At 43.5% G+C, this 18,376-nt stretch overlaps 1 protein-coding gene across 6 annotated transcripts in view; it reads right to left on the bottom strand.

The window, feature by feature from the left end:
- Positions 1 to 18,376, bottom strand: part of TNFAIP8 (TNF alpha induced protein 8) — a 122,967-nt gene that overhangs the window by 36,389 nt on the left and 68,202 nt on the right. The window contains exon 1 of one of the 6 annotated variants that reach the window (XM_060008973.1): positions 1,810 to 1,966. The exons of the other annotated variants lie outside the window; for them this stretch is intronic. Within the exon in view, the coding sequence (XP_059864956.1) occupies positions 1,810 to 1,882 (73 nt within the window). The 5' untranslated portion in view covers positions 1,883 to 1,966. Of the gene's footprint in view, positions 1 to 1,809; positions 1,967 to 18,376 lie in introns of those variants that run through there. 6 annotated transcript variants of the gene reach the window in all.

Below are 18,376 nucleotides of genomic sequence, written 5' to 3' on the forward strand. Positions count from 1 at the left end.
ACACACACACACACACACAACACACATATATACACAGACACTCATCCTTTATTTCCAGGCAGAAGCTACCATGATTCCATTTGTTAATGAAGTATTTATTCAATCTCCCTCAAGAGTTATTCCATATCCTACCCTAACTGCCATCAATTTAAAACTCTAGCACCTCATATTATTTTAAAAGAAACATTCTGAGCTTTCTGTAAAAAGCAGAGGCAGGATAATTTGCTACAGATCTGTAGAATGTAAATGATGGCAAGTGGAGGGATAAGGTAAGGTGGGGTGCACATTACAAGACCTCTTCACACTCCAGTTTTCAGGCTTGCAATGGGTGAGCTAGGAAGGAGAGAAGAATGTGGGTGCTGTTAGAAGAATGTATCATATGCTTTGGGATACTGTTTTCCACTTTCTCCCCACTCCCTTTTTTTCAAAAGAAAAAAAAACACACCTGGGAGAAAAATACCAATGTAAGTGCTACTCGTCATTCATAGAAAAGCTCACCACTGGATTCGCTCAGCCCGTTTCCTATTTGCCTCCGACTACTTGTGACTTATGTAAATTGCTGTCTAAAAGACAGAACGGAAAAGCCTCCATCAGGACAGACTCCGCGGCAGCAAGGAAACATTAACCCCCCAAACTCCACATCAAGCTGAAAAACAATGCTCCTGGCTGTCATTTTTCATTCACACCAGCCCCATATTTCTATTAAACAAGCCTGTTTTTATTGACTGCTTCCTTCACACAGCATAATCAAGTAGACGTCAGCCCACACAGACTACATCTTGAAACTCAGGGCTTTACTCTGGGGATGGGACTCAGTAAAAGAAGAGGACAAGTTTCAAAGGCTCTCCCTGACTGGTATCTACCAAATGGGGAAACGATGGGGCTCCTTTCTGTTCCTCAAGCTCCCAGAGCTGCTGTGATTGACTTGAAATTTACCAGTTTCCCAAGAGGCCACTTGAAAAGAAAAGAAATTTCACAATCTTGAACAGTCCCCCAACTATCCCTACTCCTACCTCAACTTACAAGAGGACTTTTGTATACATAAAGTTTCAGGAAACAAAGCATACAAACACTCACACACAAATAAACTCCCCGAACTAACAGCAGCGTATAATTGTGTTTTGGTTGGAGCTTTTCCAGCCCTGTCACCCGCTCTCTGTTAGGAGTAAATGAAACCCTCTGCTTTGGCAAAGTTGGAAACGGACAAACTCTCCTCAGTTTCAAGCTGCACAAGGCCTCCCTCATCTCTCAGCCCCCTTAAAGCCTCCAACAAAATAAATTCACTGCTTAACAGCCAACAAGAAAATTAAAACAAAAAACCAACCTATTCCCCAAATAAAGATCTTTCACTTCTCCCCCCCCCCCACGCAGCTTCCCCTTTTAGCCGGAAACACACCACGTTTCCAATTTCTAAACCCCTTTTTCAAGAGACCCTTGACTCTTAAGGCTCTTCCAGGGGATCCGGCTTTCGGCTGTCCTGATGCAGGCAGGCAGCGCTCTTCCAAGTACATTTTGCGTTCTTGGAGTCAATACTGGGGCTGTTTCGTTTCCAGAGAAATCTAGAAAGCAGCTTTTAGTGGGCTGGCTGAGCTAGGTCCGACTCTTCCTCCCCTCCCCTTTGAACGGCCGCGGGGTGAGAAGGGTCCAGGATTCGGCACATTCGGCTCTAACTGAGCAGCGAATGCGCAGGGAGAGCTGACAAAGTACCCATCGCGCACTTTTAAACTCCCATCTGCTCCCCTACTCCGCCTTACTTCCACATTCCTCCGCAGAATCTGGCGGGGGCCCCCAGCAAAATCAAACTCGTACCTTCCTTCGATTCTTCTGCTTCGGAGTGCATGGTGTCAGGGTAAGCGGTAGCAGAAGCGACTGCCGCTGACATGGACGAGCTGCAAATTTGCTCGGCAGCCCAAACCCGCACACAACGGAAAATAAAAGGAAGGAAAGCCACTAAAATCAAAACCTCTTCGGGGCGGGAGGGCTGGTTCTGGTGCAGGGATTTTCAGGGGGAAAGTTCTGCAAGAGTGACGAATCGCGTCTCAGCTGGGCGGCGGGAGTCCGCCCCCGGGGCGCGCGCCCCAGCCCGTCGCCGGCGACCTGGCGGCTGGTGGCCGGGCGCACGCAGGTGGGGCTGACTTTGTGGAGGGGCCGGGCAGAGGGGTGGCGGCCGCCAAGACCCCGGACGGGCCATGCCTGGTAAATCAATGTGCAGGGAAGAAAAAAGGCCCATCTCGGCGCGCGCTGCTGTTTTACATAAGGCATAAACGCAGACGCAGTCCAAAGAATGCTTCTCCATCTTTAGGTTACATTTTTCGACGCCCATTTAACTTTCTGTGTCTTGGGGCTTTATACGCCCAAAATGAAGGATTTTAAAGCTGCTCGGTTTTACACGTTATTTTTGTAGGAAAGTAACGTGGATATTGATCCATGTGCCTGGAAGGTACCTGCTTCACAAGCCCAAGAGGGGGGGCCTTTATCAGAAAGTGGGGTGTAGCCTCCACCCCTTACCTTTGCGCAGGAAAAGGAGACAAAGCGGCTTTCTCATTCCGTATAACCCGGGCGAGCACTCGTACTCAAACCCCAACCCGGGAGAACTAACTCCTCTGCAGTTACGCAAGGGCCATCCCCCAGACTGAGGGGGCGATTCCCTCCCCGCGCTAATAGCAACTACCAGGGATAAATTCCTTCCAAAAAGCCGAAAGAGGAGGCGTGGGTGGGGAGGTAGTCAGGCTTTTGAAATGCTGATAGAATAAAGAGGCTGGAGAGCCTGGAGGACAGATCTCAATTCTGCCCCCTGGTCGGGTCCACAAGCTCCTACAACCGGCTGAGAGGAAGACGTCTTAGCTTTGTGAAACCTTAATTTTTCCTTCGGAGAATGGGAGACCAGAGCTGCCACCGACATACCTGTCTTAATGAGGTATTTTGCAGAGCATTAGTTTTATTACCAATCTAAGGCAACAGGCCCTCAAATAACATACCTGAAAGATCCAATAGGAAACTGTGAGAAAAGTTACATTCTTTTAATAAATATATTTTCCAGCTGCTTTCTTTTTCTTCATTTCCCTTCTTTTTTTTAATATGGGCAAAAAACAAGAAGAGAGGCCCTATAGTAAATTTAATGAAAAGAATATACAACAGATGTAAAGAATCTGAATTAAGATTTAGTTCTGCCATTTATTATTTGTATGACCTTGAGCAAATTATTTAACTTCCCTGGGCCTCCCCTTCCTCATCTGGAAAATGAGGATTAATCAATTTTATTTACTTCACAAATTTATGTTTGGTATTGAAGAAGGTAATATAAGCAAAAAGTGATATGAAAACCATAAAATCCTACACAGATTATTACAAACTACCACCACTATTAAAAGTAAATTTTTGTAAAAGATATTCTTGGGTTTTATTTCAGTATTGGGTTTGAACAGAAAAGAAGTGTTTATGCTGTTCACAAGCAGTGAAGGCTATTATAAATATTAATATAAGACCTAGATATTAAATCAGTTCCTACTGCTGAGTGATTCTAACATGCTTAAGACACCAAGAAGAATTTTATCTCAATTCTACTAAAAGGGCAGGATGATGAGAGGAAGACATAGCCAGTCAGAAAGGAGAAAAGAGGAGAAACATCTGGAAAATATCAGTATTGTGGAGCCTCCCGGAAACTGACCTCACCACCAAAAGGGTAACAGGCTGCACCCTTCCAAAAATCGCAGTTAAATGCGAGGTCCCCCCTGCCACACATCCTGAGCTGCTAGGATGCATACCTTCACTCTGTAACTTCAGACTTACGGAGGAGATATGAAGGTCATTCTGAACCCAAAGAAAAGCTCCCTTACCGGTCAGAAGCGACCTTTCCTGTCTCATCCAAGGAATCATTCTGGAAGCCTCCCCACCTCACCCCACACCAGCCATCTGTCCTTGCCCTCCCCCATGGCAGCCCAGACTTCCACAGATGTCAGCCAGGAGCCCTGCAGGATCTCACCAGGGCTGTGAACTACATAAAGATAGTTCCCATTCATCTATAATTGGAGTAAGATGCAACACCTTTTCAAGGTGATGATTACGCAGATTCACGCAACCCAAAGTCCGGGCCCCATCAGCCACAGGAAAGACTCACTTTTACCTTCTTCCTTCAGAAAGTGCCCCCATAAGAATGATTTACGAAATGTCCTCCTGCAAGTCCAATTACGTACAAACCACATAAGGTGTGTTAAAGTACACATCCTAATGTCCGACTTGTTTTACACCGGGTTCACAAAAAGGCCTTCAGCTCCACTCAGTGTAGCAGAGGAGAACAACTGCTGAATGAGCAGTTCAAGCGCTGCTGTGTCAGCCTCCTAATTCAATTTAGAGTCATTTTAGCAGCTAGGTTGATCTTTGAACTTTCGCTGGGATCCTCAGGAAACCTGGCAAAAAACTTTTGTATTTAAATGCAGTCCAGAAGTCACCTTGGGGAACAATGTCCTGATATAGCTCAAGTGCAAGGCATGCTCAGTCTATTTTAAAAGATTGTATCACAGCCTCTCTCCACCTTGTCCTACCCTCCCCCCCACCCCACTCCCCCAAAACCACTCTTCTTTAGGATCCAAAATTCCAGATATTCTAGGACCTCTCCATAAGAAAGTGTCCATGTCCTTCTCAGAAGTTCTACAGAAGTGTGTTTCACTGTTTGTAAGCATTTATTTCTTTGTTTTGTGGTTAACTGTAAATTTATCTAAATCTCCTTAACCGCCTAAGAAACCAGCTGACTGTGTTAGCAAAATAAGGTATTAGTTCAGTGTCTGCCTCTAATTAGCTCTTTCCAACTTCTTATTTCACTCCTCTGAACTACAACTGTATAATATATGACACGAGGATGTCGGTTAAAATGGTGTATATATTTTGTATGTGTTCTATGAAATCATCAAAAAAACTACCCAAGGGTTTCTATGTTTATTTTTTCCACAACACTCTCTGTATACTAGCCTAAAAATAGTATCTATTCAATAAATATTCACTGAATAAGAGAAAAAAGATATTGTGTGGATAAGGATGCGCCTCAGTCACCTGTACAACTTGAAGCTACACTGCCCCCCTCCCACCAAAGAATGGTGACAAAGGGCAGCTGATTCTCTGGGGTTTCCCTGGTTGTCTACGGCAACAGACAGATACTAGGTCAGTCACTTCGTCTTGATTTTGCTCTGTTTTCAAAAGGAGATTACTTTTTAGCCCTAGTAAATATGCTCCGGTACATCATAATGATTTGTTGTCTGGTGTAAGTGCAACCTGTTCACTTCTGTATGTTTAAGAAACACTCCACCACCTCTTAGTGTGGCTTGGAATACGCTCTGAAGTCACAACAACAATCTCTTACAGACCACCTGATACAAAATAGCAACTAAGTTAGCAGCACTTCTCATTTAATACCAAACTGCTTTTAAATACTATGTTGAACTTCTACCCATGTCCAACAGTGGCTCTCCCACCTTCTGTATCAAGACGGGAGAGTTACAGTGCTGGCTAAGATTCTGTTTTTTGTTTGGTTGGTTTTTTTTCATTCAGTCAGTCATTATCGAATATTTACATGTGTCACATGTAAAGGGCTCTGCTCACATGGAGCTTACTGGCATAATTTTGGTAATTTTGACCAGAGACTTAAAGAGTTCAACCTTCCAAGTGATCTTGGCTCTAAGAAAGGTTTATTAACACCACCTCTCAACTGAACTTTATACAGAACAGCAGAAACATCTCCTCTTAAATTATACCTCAATAAAGCTGTTGGGAAAATGCCTGGGCTTTGGACCTTTTGCTTACAGTGGCCCAGATGTCTGCTAAGAACAGGGGAGGGCAGCAAGTGTTCAGATTTACACAGAAGAGAAGCCAGCAGAATTGGGAAGAGAAGGTTCAGTTCATTCAGGAGGTACCACATACTCTGCTCCCATTCAAGAATGTTGTAAGTTCTCTGCAGTGAAAAAGACTAAGCATCTCTGTCAATTTGTTATAGACTTAATGGCTTCTAGGTCATAAGAATACCATGCTGCAGAAATGGTCATTCCATCAATATTTTTATTTCTACCCTGCTGACAAGAGGTTGAATCTGTATAAACAACATTTTAGGTCAGGGGGAAAAAAAGAGTTGTTTACTTGGTATAAAAAGTGGCTTTCTGGGCTTCCCTGGTGGCGCAGTGGTTGAGAGTCCGCCTGCCCATGCAGGGGATGCGGGTTCGAGCCCCGGTCCGGGAGGATCCTGCATGCTGCGGAGCGGCTGGGCCCGTAGGCCATGACCGCTAGGCCTGCGCTTCTGGAGCCTGTGCTCCGCGACGGGAGGGGCCACAGCGGTGAGAAGCCCGCGTACCGCAAAAAAAAAAAAAAAAAGTGTTTTTCTTCTATTTGACTTTGAGGCTTTCCTCGCCTTTTCTTCTGTTATTTATGTCTACACCCTTGAGAGTCTTTAAAGGCTTTCATGATCTATGTATAAACTTGGCTTTCAATCCCTCTCCTCACAGAAGGATCTGTGTTCTTGGTCTCACCTGGTTAGGGCTGCAGGCTTTGCATCCTTCTTCTCCTCCCCAGACATTCTCTTGTATTTAACCTTCCAAAAGAGGGGTGGGGCTAAATGGGTGTCTCGCCAGAGCCCCCGCCTGGCCCAGGTGATCTCACTCTCCTTCCTTAAGAAAGTTTTATTTACCAAAAGTGGAGAAAGGGCCCTGCAAATGACAGTGGAGGTTCCTTACACACCTTCTCAGGAGGCCAAGCCCTGAGCCTCAAGTGGCCTCCTGCTTATGCACTGCTGGTACTGGGATGAGGTGGAGGAGACTGGGAGGCAGGGACAGAACTGCTGTGAATCAAGGAAGAAGGCTGAGGATAAGTGTGGAGACGGAGGATGGGGAAAGCTGCCTCCCAGGGCCCTGCCTGGGAGTCTGAAGCTTGTTCTGGGTAAACCCTCTCCTCATTCTTCCCTACGGCATTTTCAGTGTATCCTCCAGGCTCACTAATGCTCTGGATGTGAGCGGTTAATTCTGAGGGAATGGGAAGAAGTGCTGACATCTGAAGTGAGCGCACACAGGGAGACAACAATACATCTGGGAGACACTTGTTTCCTAGACTATCAGTGTTTGCTTTTATTTCCTAGACTATCAGTGTTTGCTTTTATTTCCTAGACTATCAGTGTTTGCTTTTATTTCTCTCCTAAGAAATCTTCCTTGCTAAAAACTTTTAGCAGATGATGAAACACACACACACACACACACACACACACACACACACACACTCAAAATCAGGTCCGAAAATACTATCTGAAGAATTTATGTCTTTGGGTCTTTCTTTTGTAATACTTAGCTACGATGCCTTGCATTTATATATGTTTTATTCAGACTTCTCAGTTAGTTCCCTTGGGTCACTATACTCATTTTACAGATATGTAATTAAAGAAAGGGAGGTTATAAAATTTGCTCAAGGTCACAAAACTAAGTAATAATGTTTTTGAGACTACAGTAAATGCAAACCAGGCCTCCTGTTTCCTATACCCAGACTTTCTCACTCTATTAAACTACTCACGTAAAATTCAAGTCCTTTATTTTGCAGAAGAATAATTCAAAGATTGCTATACTGGAAGATTCTCAGAAAGTGTGAGCTGGTCATGATTCTAGGATGGAATGCTCAGATCACTCTGTTCAAATGCTTAGATCACAGCCTCAAATCAAAGCTATTCCATTCCTGATATTCAATGCTTTAAATAAACCATAAGTTTAACAGCGCCTATTTATTCAGCCAGAGGAAACTACAGGTCTTTTTGTCTTGTTTTGTTTTTGTGGTACGCGGGCCTCTCACTGTTGTGGCCTCTCCCGTTGCGGAGCACAGGCTCCGGACGCACAGGCTCAGAGTCCATGGCTCACAGGGCCCAGCCGCTCCGCGGCATGTGGGATCCTCCCGGACCGGGGCACGAACCCGTGTCCCCTGCATCGGCAGGCGGACTCTCAACCACTGCGCCACCAGGGAAGCTCTTTTTTTTCTTTTTTAAAGTAAAAGTTCGCTCAGGACCCTGACTAAACCTCCTTGGATGTGAGGCTGCCAGGAGCAGAGAAGAGAACACCAGACTCAATGTGGGAGAACTGGGCCTAATTACCACGAACTCAGTAAGCACTGCCTCATTTACATTAGGACTTTATTTTTCTATTCATTCTTCTATCACTTTTCTTCTAAAACTCGGCAAGCCATTTAAGCTCTCTGGGCTTCTGTTTGCACATCTGTAAAATGGGGATAATGCCACTTATTTCACAAGGTAGCAACGATAAAAATATGAGTCAAGAATGTGATGAAGCACTGAAAATTATGAAGTCCCCCTCATCCCTGTTGCAAATACTTTCATGAATAAGGCCAGATTATTTTAGGTTGTGGAGCATCTATTTGGAAGCCCTAGATGCTGGCCCTACAGAAGTTCCAGATAGGTGTGGCAATTTAATGTGTGTGGTCCAGCGATGGAAAGTGAAAATAAAAGGGCCGAACCTCACTGTGCCCAGGTTAATGGGGTCAACACGGGATAACCTGAGAGGGGCTACAGAAGGGATTCGCCAGGAAGAAAAGGGGCAGGGCTGAGACTGGACCCAGAAGGCCGTGCCACACCTGACCCATGCATCCCTGGCTTATCTTCAGAAAAGGAGCAGGAGGAAAACGTGATCAGTGATCATAGTCACAGAAACTCAGGCTTGGAATTGACCTTAGAGGTCATTTACTCTAATCCTCTACCTGGCTGTGAAGCACTCTCCTAGACACGTCACAGGCAGCAAGCATTCATCCAGAATCTCCTTGATTACTTCTATTAACAGAGACTCACTCCTTTAACAGGGTCCCACTTCCTCTCTAATCATTAGAAAGTTCCTCCTTATAATGAACTGAAATTCAAGTTTAAGGGCAGTACCATTCAAACTACTTCCACTCTAACCACTACCTTTACTGCTTACTGCAAGGAAATAATTTTATGAGGAGATAAACAAAGATTTTTTTAACTGAATTTTCTCTTTCAACAGCCTACTGGAGACCCCCTCGTATTGGCTAGTAATTGCAGTAGAATGCAATGTGAGACAGTTATGCAACTTTCCAGGGCTGGCCACACATCTGCTATTGATTATCATGAAGTATTCAGAAGCAAGCAGCTTTGCTTGAGGCGGCAGCAGTGACAACCTCTTTCTCTTCCGTGTGTTCACTCTAAGGGGGTAGAAAAGGATGCCAAGACAGGTTGGGTAGTGTCCCTACTTGATCACATCTGAGCAGTTAAGATCTTTATCGGGGTTTCTGACCAAATTTTGAAATCCATAAGAAAACGGAAGTAGTGCTCATATGTGGAATTTGGACCATAGACTCCTGGTCTGAGATCTGTTTGAAAGTCTAATCCATTCCAAGTTGTCATATTTGGATTTTAACATTGAGTTTCTGACATGGGTAGATTCTCTATTAAGTTAATATTCGTGCCAACTCGTCACTGTTTAAGAGACAGAAAACGCTGGGAGGTGAAGCTACAGGGCTAGACAGGCTTACCAGGTGAAAGTAGCCAAGGCTGAAACTCAGCAGACAAACTCAGCAGGTGATAAAAATGTGAACCAAAGCAGAACTTATCCAAACAGGGTTTCAGGAGGAAGAGGGAGGTTGTTTTGCAGGTAGCACTGAAAGGCATGGATCAGAAGTTTTTCCTTTAGAATAGGTCAGATTACAAAACTTAAGTTATTCAGCTTCTCCTTAAAGAGCTATAGAAATATGTAACAGTTATGATTCACAAAATTGTAAACATCACCAAAATGAATGTATTTTCTGGGAAAGTGGTGACGTGAACAGTATACCTGCCTACCTACCTAAAAAAGGTCTTATTAAGTCCATTCCTTTCCTCATAGAAACAGAAGAAAGCTACAAATCACTAACTTTTTAAATTTGAAAACTATTTCAGTAGAATTTTTACTACTGAATTCAGCAAAGCCCCATCGCATGCCATTCAACTTTCTCAAATTCAATTATGTACCATCCGCCCAAAACAGACAGAAAGAGAGAGAAAAATAATAACCTAAATGGTGCATCAGCCACCATGAAATGATTTTATGCTGAAGAGTAAGCATGAGATGGAGCTGGGGCTTTGCTGGTCCCTCTCTGACCCTTGTCTCTGCATTGCGTCTCACGCTGGGGGCATCTCAGACACTGATGGTGAATGTCGTGGTTAAGGCTATGCATGTTTTTTTTAATGTCAAAGTACCTCTAAAGACAAGGCAACTATCCAATCTAGTCCGAAAGAAACAGGAACTTGTTCCAATGCTGGAGGAAACACTTACAATAAGTCCTATACTTACTGGAAGATGGTATGTTATTCTCCAATCTGGTAACTTCCTAAAAGATTTTCAGAAACAATATTGACCCTATACAATTTTTACATTACACCTGACTCTTCTGTACTCTTAACCAAATCGGTACCTTAGATTCTCGTATGTTAGAATGATGTGGTCAGAGTTGGTGAAAGAGACTCACAATTTGAGCCCTGAGATCCTCAAATTGTGTGCCATGGTGCCTGACAGCACTACAGCAAACTCGAGGGGGTGCTGCAGGATATTTTAAATTTTTGAGGAAGACATAGCATTATTCAACATCTCTCAGACACTGCGTGAACTAGTAGTTCAAGCCAGTTCACAGTGTAACATTAGACTGTTACATTTCTTTGGATGAGAGCATTACTTTGCAAAGCTGGGTTGTAGGCAGTTGCTGTACTAAAAAGCAAATATTATGTGAAGAGTAACGTGAACCAGGAAATTAGGATAGTGGAATACAATCTGATTTCAAGGTTTTAAGAAGTTGTGAGGTGGCCAGTGATCAATTTATTGCCTCACAGCTCCAATTCACCCTCTGCAAAAATAAAGATGGAACTTTACATATTTTTTCTCTCGCCAGCTGGTTCTACCCTAAGCTTTGTCAGTGGAGTGCCATGGAGAGACATTACAGGAAGAGGAACTTTTGGTTCCTGGTTCTGGCGTGCTCTCGCTGCAAGCTGCCACAAGCATACATGGCTTCTCCAGCCCCCAGTTCCTGCAATGCAGGTACCTTCTTCAGCAACTGGCCCCTGCTGTACATGGTGGTCAGCACCAACCAGCCTCCAGCAGCTTCTGCTGGCGTCCCCCTTAGGTGGTTTTGTAGCAGAGCCCCTCCAGTGGGAAACCTCCCCATGAACAGATTTCCTCGGCATCCTAGAGGATGGATTTCCAGCAAGTTCTACCAGCACAGCGCTACTGTGACTTCTCTGCCATCCAAGGTGCCAAGGCTAGCCATCCTCTCCCCAACAAGGTCCACAGTAGAAGAGAGAGCAAGTTTGGGTTTGGTGCCTTGTTTCAAACCCAGGGGAAGAGGCTGCTCTTTATATTTGTTATTCCTCTGTTCTTCAGAATTCTCTTTACTTCCTAACAGCCAACCCTCATCAAAATGAATATTTCTTTAAAAAATTATTTTCTTTCTTACTACTGTTTTCAATTGTGGTGAGATGCACATCACATAAAATGCACCATCTTAGACGTTTTTAAGTGTACAGCTCAGTAGTATTAAGCACACCTACATTGTTGTGCGAGCCTCACCACCATCCACCTCCAGAACTCTTTTCATCTTGCAAAACTGAAACTCTATACTCATTAACACTAACTCTCCATTCTTCCCTCCCCTCAGCCCCTGGCAACCACCATCCTACACTCTCTCTCTGAATTTGACTACTCTAGGTACTTCATGTACGTGCAATTACTCAGTATTTGTCTTTTTTGTGACTGGTTTATTTCACTTAGTTAACGACCTCAAGGTTCATCCATGTTGGAGCATGTATCAGAATTTCCTTCCTTTTTAAAGCTGAATGATATTCCACTGTGTGTATATACCACATTTTGTTTCTTCCCTTCCTCCATCAATGGACATTTGGGTTGCCTCTACGTTTTGGCTATCATGAATAATGCTGCTATAAACATAGGTATACAAATACATGTTCAAGTCCCTGTTTTCAACTCTTTTGGGTATATACCCAGAAGTGGAATTGCTAGGTCAAATGGTAATTCTACTTTTAAGTTTTTAGGAGCCGCCATACTGTTTGCTAGCGAATATTTCTTTATATTAAACTTTCCTGTTCAAATTATCATGTGCTTTATCTCCTGATTGGATCCTGACTGAAACATGCAAGGCCCAACAGATGCACCCATTCCATTAGTAAGTAACTGGTGAAGAATGAAATAAAAACATTACTTTTTAACCTTTCGATTTATGTGTATTATTTTTTCACATGGCTACAAAGTTAATAGTACATAACTACTTATTAAGTTATTGGGACCTAAGCACTTCATAAGTGAAACTGCTAGGTACTTCTTGTATCCTAGAAATAATATGAAAAAATTACTGAGACACTAAGGGTTCCATGAGTAAAGATGTTGGGAACCTTTGCTCCGGCCTATATGTTTCCAGCTGCCCTTGGGACAAGTCTGCTTGGAAGGTTCCTTAGGCTCACCTTGGAGGGACACTCACCTAGGGAGTATCCTTATACTTGAAGGCACAGATAGATCCCTCCCCCACCCCCAGCATCTTGGTTTTCTTCATAATATTAAATTCGTTCTTACTCGGGCAATGATGGCTGGAAACTTATGATTATCATTGACTCAGGCTGCTTTGTGTCCCCTTATTTCTAATCTAAGTCCCACAGTCAAAATGTTTCCCAAATAGGCCTTTTTCCCCTCCGTTCCCACAGCTGTTAGTCTAACTATCATCGCTAGCTGGTATTATCTAACAGATTCAAGCTGATTTCCCTTAAATGAGACCATGGGTTGAAAATTCAAATGCCCACTGAGGCTAGAAATACAATGATTCGTACCTGCCACAGTCCCTGCACACACGAAAGCAGCTGAGCTAAGCAGGCTATGGGCCAGGTGCCCAGGATGCCAGCTGGAACAACAACCTCTCTCTCCCAAAGAAAGCGCTGGCAATGCAAGTGAGTGTAAATGACGCTACTAGTGGCAAAATCATGACTGCTCCCCACTCCATACACAAGTACACATGAATGATTTGAAAAGCAAGTAATCATTCAGAAACTTTGACAATTGTTTCCATTAACTGGAAATTACTGGAAACAAACCTTATGACACATCTTGTGCAGCCACACTGTTGGAACAGGCTGCAGTCTATTTTTTCTGCTGTTACGCTTTTTTTTTTTTTTTTTTTTTTTTTAACCCCAAAGCCTAGTTCAGGTCTCAACTCCTCCATAAAGCCTACTGAAGCCCACAGTGAACTTAACTTCCACTGTGAACTTCCAACACACTTAAAGCTGATACTCTGGATGTTAGCTGTCTTCTGAGGCAGATTTGTAAGCTATTTGGAACATAAGATTATATCTTGTGGGTTTTTTTTTCTCCTTTCTAGAGAGTAGAACACACTGGATACTGTGAAGGCACTATATAACTAATAAAACAATCATTCAATCATTTCATAATATTGAATTATGACAACATGTAAGAATAAGCCTAATTTCTCCTTACTCCAAAAGTATGTTACAAGGAACTGTGTACATAAATATCTGTTATCTTCAAAGACAGAAAACAAGAAAATTTGCATTGCATCTGGAGAACTGAGGCTGGTAATCTACAACAATCCAAAACTCTATCGGATAAAAAGCCAAGAAGTAAATAATTCTGACAGCTGCAAACCTTCTGTTTTACAACATGCACAGAATGGAGGCATTTCCTCTTAACATCCTCATAAACAGAGTGCTGAGCAAATGCAAACAGCCCCAGTAGAAGACACTGGAGTCTAGGCTTCAACTAATGGATTGTGCTTATCTTTATAGAGGCAACCTCGCCAGCCCCCTAGCAAACCCACCACAGTTGTCCTAGGAGACATGAATAAGATGGATTGAACAAAATTTCATTTCAGTTGATGGAATTTCCAGGGCCAGCAAGGTACCAGCAGAAGCTGCCCACTTTAAAAGAGCAGCGGCCTCACCTTCCTCAGAGTGGGAATGCTGTTTCCTTTAAATTAAGAACTAACATCCGGCACTGGGCCACCTGAATAATATATACTAATAAATCCCAGAGGAGAATTCCAGACACCTCTTTTACTCAAGGCATGACCTCCTCTGAGGTGATAAACATTCTATTAAGCAAGTCTCTTAGGAGCAAGTTTTCTCTCAGAGGCTGTTTGCACTTACAACATGCTCTGTTTTCTGAGGCCAATTTGGGATCCACTGTTGCACAACATGTAATTAATTTTGCCATCTGTTTTCTTGACGGATGGAATTAACCTGTGAATGTAGAAAGGCAGCACTTTTGTTGTCCCAAACATCCTGTTATCTGGACCAGAGGAAGGAAAAAGTATCCCACTTGGCCATAGCCCCAAATTCTGAACCAGCAACCCAGTTTAGTACCAAACAACTTATGTGTTTCAATTAAGCTATGTCTTAATATCATCAGCAATAATAAGTATAATTTATCAAACACCTACTATGTGCTAGGTATTATGCCACACACATTACAGAACGTATCTCCACTCTTACGATATCTCAGCAAGGTGGTATTTTCTAGCTCTTGCAGTGCTTCTGTACACATCACCACTGATCCTCATGATAATCCTGTAAGGAAGGAATCTTGGGTATTACTGGCTCCATCTGCTTCTGAAGATGATACGGATCCTCAGAGAAATAAGTGGCTGGCCCAAGGTCACTTAGCTAGGACTGAATGTGAACTGAGACTGGAGTGCGGGTCCCTCTGACCTCATTCCATGCTACTTTCCTACACCTTAGGATGTGTCTGAATAAGCAGAGCACAGATCATTTTAATTCAAGGCAACTGCGCCATACGCTCCAAAAGAAGAGGAATATAGTGCAGTAAGAGAGGTCAGACAGCAAAGCCAACCCGGAGGCTCTGAGCCTGGCTGACTTGGAGGAAGAGGGAGCCAGACATGAATAGAAAAGGGCAAGTCCAGAGGAGGAACAGATGTGGCAGGGGGAATGTGGTTCCACTCACACATCTGAGTCTGAGTCAGAGCAGGACAACCAGTGTGGGGATGTGTTCTTCTACCAGACCAATTTCCCAGACAGCCAGGGCCCTTCAGGGAGTCCTGCTGTTTCTACAGGCCTCACAGCCTTTGATGAAAATATTTCTACAACACATTGCATAGGATATCTCCTCTTCACTAAACAAAGGCTGTGGAACATACTTTATTGTTTTCCTACAAAATAGACTACTGTTGTTAATTACACTATTCTCTAATATATATATGGACCTACATTTTTCACTAAGCCTTGCCTAATAAATATATCGTTTTTTTTTTTTTTTTGCAGGCCTCTCACTGTTGTGGCCTCTCCCATTGCGGAGCACAGGCTCCGGACGCGCAGGCTCAGCGGCCATGGCTCACGGGCCCAGCCGCTCTGCGGCATGTGGGATCTTCCCGGACCAGGGCACGAACCCGTGTCCCCTGCATCGGCAGGCGGACTCTCAACCACTGCGCCATCAGGGAAGCCCAAATGTGTCCTTTTTCATTGTCTTTACACCCGGTCAACAATTCCTACCCAATCTCAAGAGACAAGAAGAAGCATGTGATCAACATTTCACATTCTTTTTAACTGCTCTATAAAGCCTGTCCTAATACATAGATCTACAGACAGATCTAACTCTCTTAATACAGGAGAGTAATGTTTCACAGGTGAGAGGAGGGACATTGGGTTCTAAAATCAGTAAAATGAAATTGCAAATGGTTAAAATTATCTTGAAAATTTCTTAAATGGCCTGCAAAGCATAGTACCATCTACACAGTTTTGTATCTACACAGTACTTATCAATTCCTCTCTTAGGCTATGTTTCTCTACAGTTGCCAGTCAGACGTTAAGTTCTTCCTCCATAATGATGATAAAATCATCACCACCAACTTGCCTGTTCTCCTGAACAACGTGTTTTCCATTCTGTTGGTGGTCAGAACCCTTAAAACTCATATGTTCCATTGGTTTCATCCATAGGTGACCCTGACTTGTTCAACATAAGCAATGCAGAGGGCTTCTGCTTGGTCATGAGTGGCTGAATGGGAACGGTCAGGATTTCCTGACACCTGTCTTCTTCTTCAGAGTCAGATGTCACTTCTTATTGACAGTATCTAACAACCAACCGCTCTACATCTTCTAATTGGAGGTCCAAGGGACTTAGGGAGAACCAAAGGTTGATGGAAGAAGTCAGGGGTTCATCATCTGTTCTAGACAAAGCTGAAGACGTCACTGTTCAGACGTCATCTTCATTTATGTAGTTCTTCATTCTACAAATATTTATTGAGCATCCACCGTGTACAGGTACAAGGCAAATGGTGTAGATAAAACAACCATGGTACCTGCTCTCACAAGGCCCGCAGTACAGTGGGGGAGGGTGAAGAACACTAATTAAAATACAGTATGATAAGTGCAATAGCACGAAAGTAGGGGGTGTTATGAAGACTCAAAGGACAAGTACCTAAATCGGACCTGGGGGAGGGAGTCATCAAGGAAGGCTTCCTGAAAAAAGTGATGCCTAAGCTAAAACTTGAGAGTCAAGGAATTAGCCAAGGAAGAGGAGATGGGAGAGAAAAGAAGGAAGAATGGTTTCAGGTAGAGTTAACAGCATGTTTAACAGTCCACAGGTGAAAGAATAACTGAAAGGAAGATTAAAGAAAAAGCCAATGGATATGAAAATCAACTGGCCACTGGGGATCTTTGAGAAAGACGATAGAGTAACAGAACTAGAGATAAAAGCCAAATTGCAAGGGGTTGCAGAATAAACTGGTATTAAGGTAGTAGAAAAAGGACTGGTGGACTATTCACTTATGGAATCTCACTGAGAAGAGTAAGTTGGAAGAGTACTCTGAGGAGAAAGCAGTGTCAAGAGAACACAACTTTAGCACAGCTTGAATTGAGTGACTTTGCTGAAGGAATATTTAAATTCACAAAGCTCTCCCACTGGCCAATACCAGACACAGGGAAGCTGGTACCGTCAATCTCTTACAAAAACACATTTGCAATAATTTGCATGGACTCTCACACAAGTTTAAATTATATTAAAAAAAAAAATGAAGTCGAAGCCCCTTCTCCAAGCTCAGTGGCTGTTGCTAGCCCAGCAGGTCTTACCTGAAACAGGGCAACACAAGGTGTTATCTCTAAGGCACCTGGGAGGCTCCCAAGCCCCAAATTACCCTCTTAGCACTACAGGAAATACTCTCATTAGAGAGGCGGTACTTTGGGCTAAACTTTGCCCTATTTTCTGTTCTACCATCAGGTTCTTTTAAAAATACAAGCATATCTTGGAGAGGCCTGTGAATGACTAACATCTAAGAGTAAATGAACTCACTGGTTTCTTTGTTCCTTCACTGGGCATCCCAGGTGGTAGCAGGAATGCAGAAATTAAGAGTGTGGGGAGTGGGGGAAGGGGTGGGGGGAGGGGAGCAGAGGGTGGGGGAGGGGGGGCTGGGAAAAGAATAAATGCAAGTTTATCCCATCCCCAACTCCACCCTGCTCACTAATCTCCTGCCTGCCTCACACCAAGAAAAGGCAAAGAGGAGTAAACAAACCCAGTGGACAACTTGCCAGGCAGGTGGGTGAGTTTCAAATGCTTGGGGTTCCTTATCTTTAGTGATGTAAATTTTTCTAATGATGTAAAATACTCAGAATTGTTTTGACGAGATTTCCATCTCTGCTTCTCTAAATTGATTCTGCCTCCAAAGGCCACTGAACCAAAGAAATGATTTTCACTGAGGACATGATTTCTTTTCAAGTATTTGCAATTTGTGGGTAAAAATTATGGTGGCCCACTTACCCCAGTGATAGCCAGTTTTCTAACCTAAGGTAAAAAGCTAAAATCTACTATAAAAACAAAAATACAAAGAGCTCACATCGATAAAATCTGGCATCTCTGACGCTGAGCAAACATATCAATGATAGCTGAAGGTAGCAGGCTTATAGCCCAAGAATCACACACTGATAGCCTTAGGACTGAATCCAGCTCAGAGTTTTCTTGGGCCACATAAGTTTTATTTTTCATCTGAACTTCAATGCCTTTAGATGAGAACTGTTCTCTGCAAGTTTGCCACAGGTCTCAAGACTTGCAACTGTTCATATAAAGCACTACTTATGCACTGATATTTCTTGCCTGGTTCTTGTAGACATTTGAGTTTGGGACCACCGTTTTAACAGACGGATGTTAAAAACAAACAACCTCTCCTACTAAGGTAGGGCTAACGTTTCAGAGCGGAGCACGTGTGGGTTGTTGAGTAATAGGATCGCTAAAAAACAATAAACCGGGCTTCCCTGGTGGCGCAGTGGTTGAGAGTCCACCTGCCGATGCGGGGGATGCAGGTTCGTGCCCCGGCCTGGGAGGATCCCACATGCCGCGGAGCGGCT

The sequence above is a fragment of the Delphinus delphis genome, chromosome 3, assembly GCF_949987515.2.
Source record: "Delphinus delphis chromosome 3, mDelDel1.2, whole genome shotgun sequence".
Classification (NCBI taxonomy): Eukaryota; Metazoa; Chordata; class Mammalia; order Artiodactyla; family Delphinidae; genus Delphinus; species Delphinus delphis.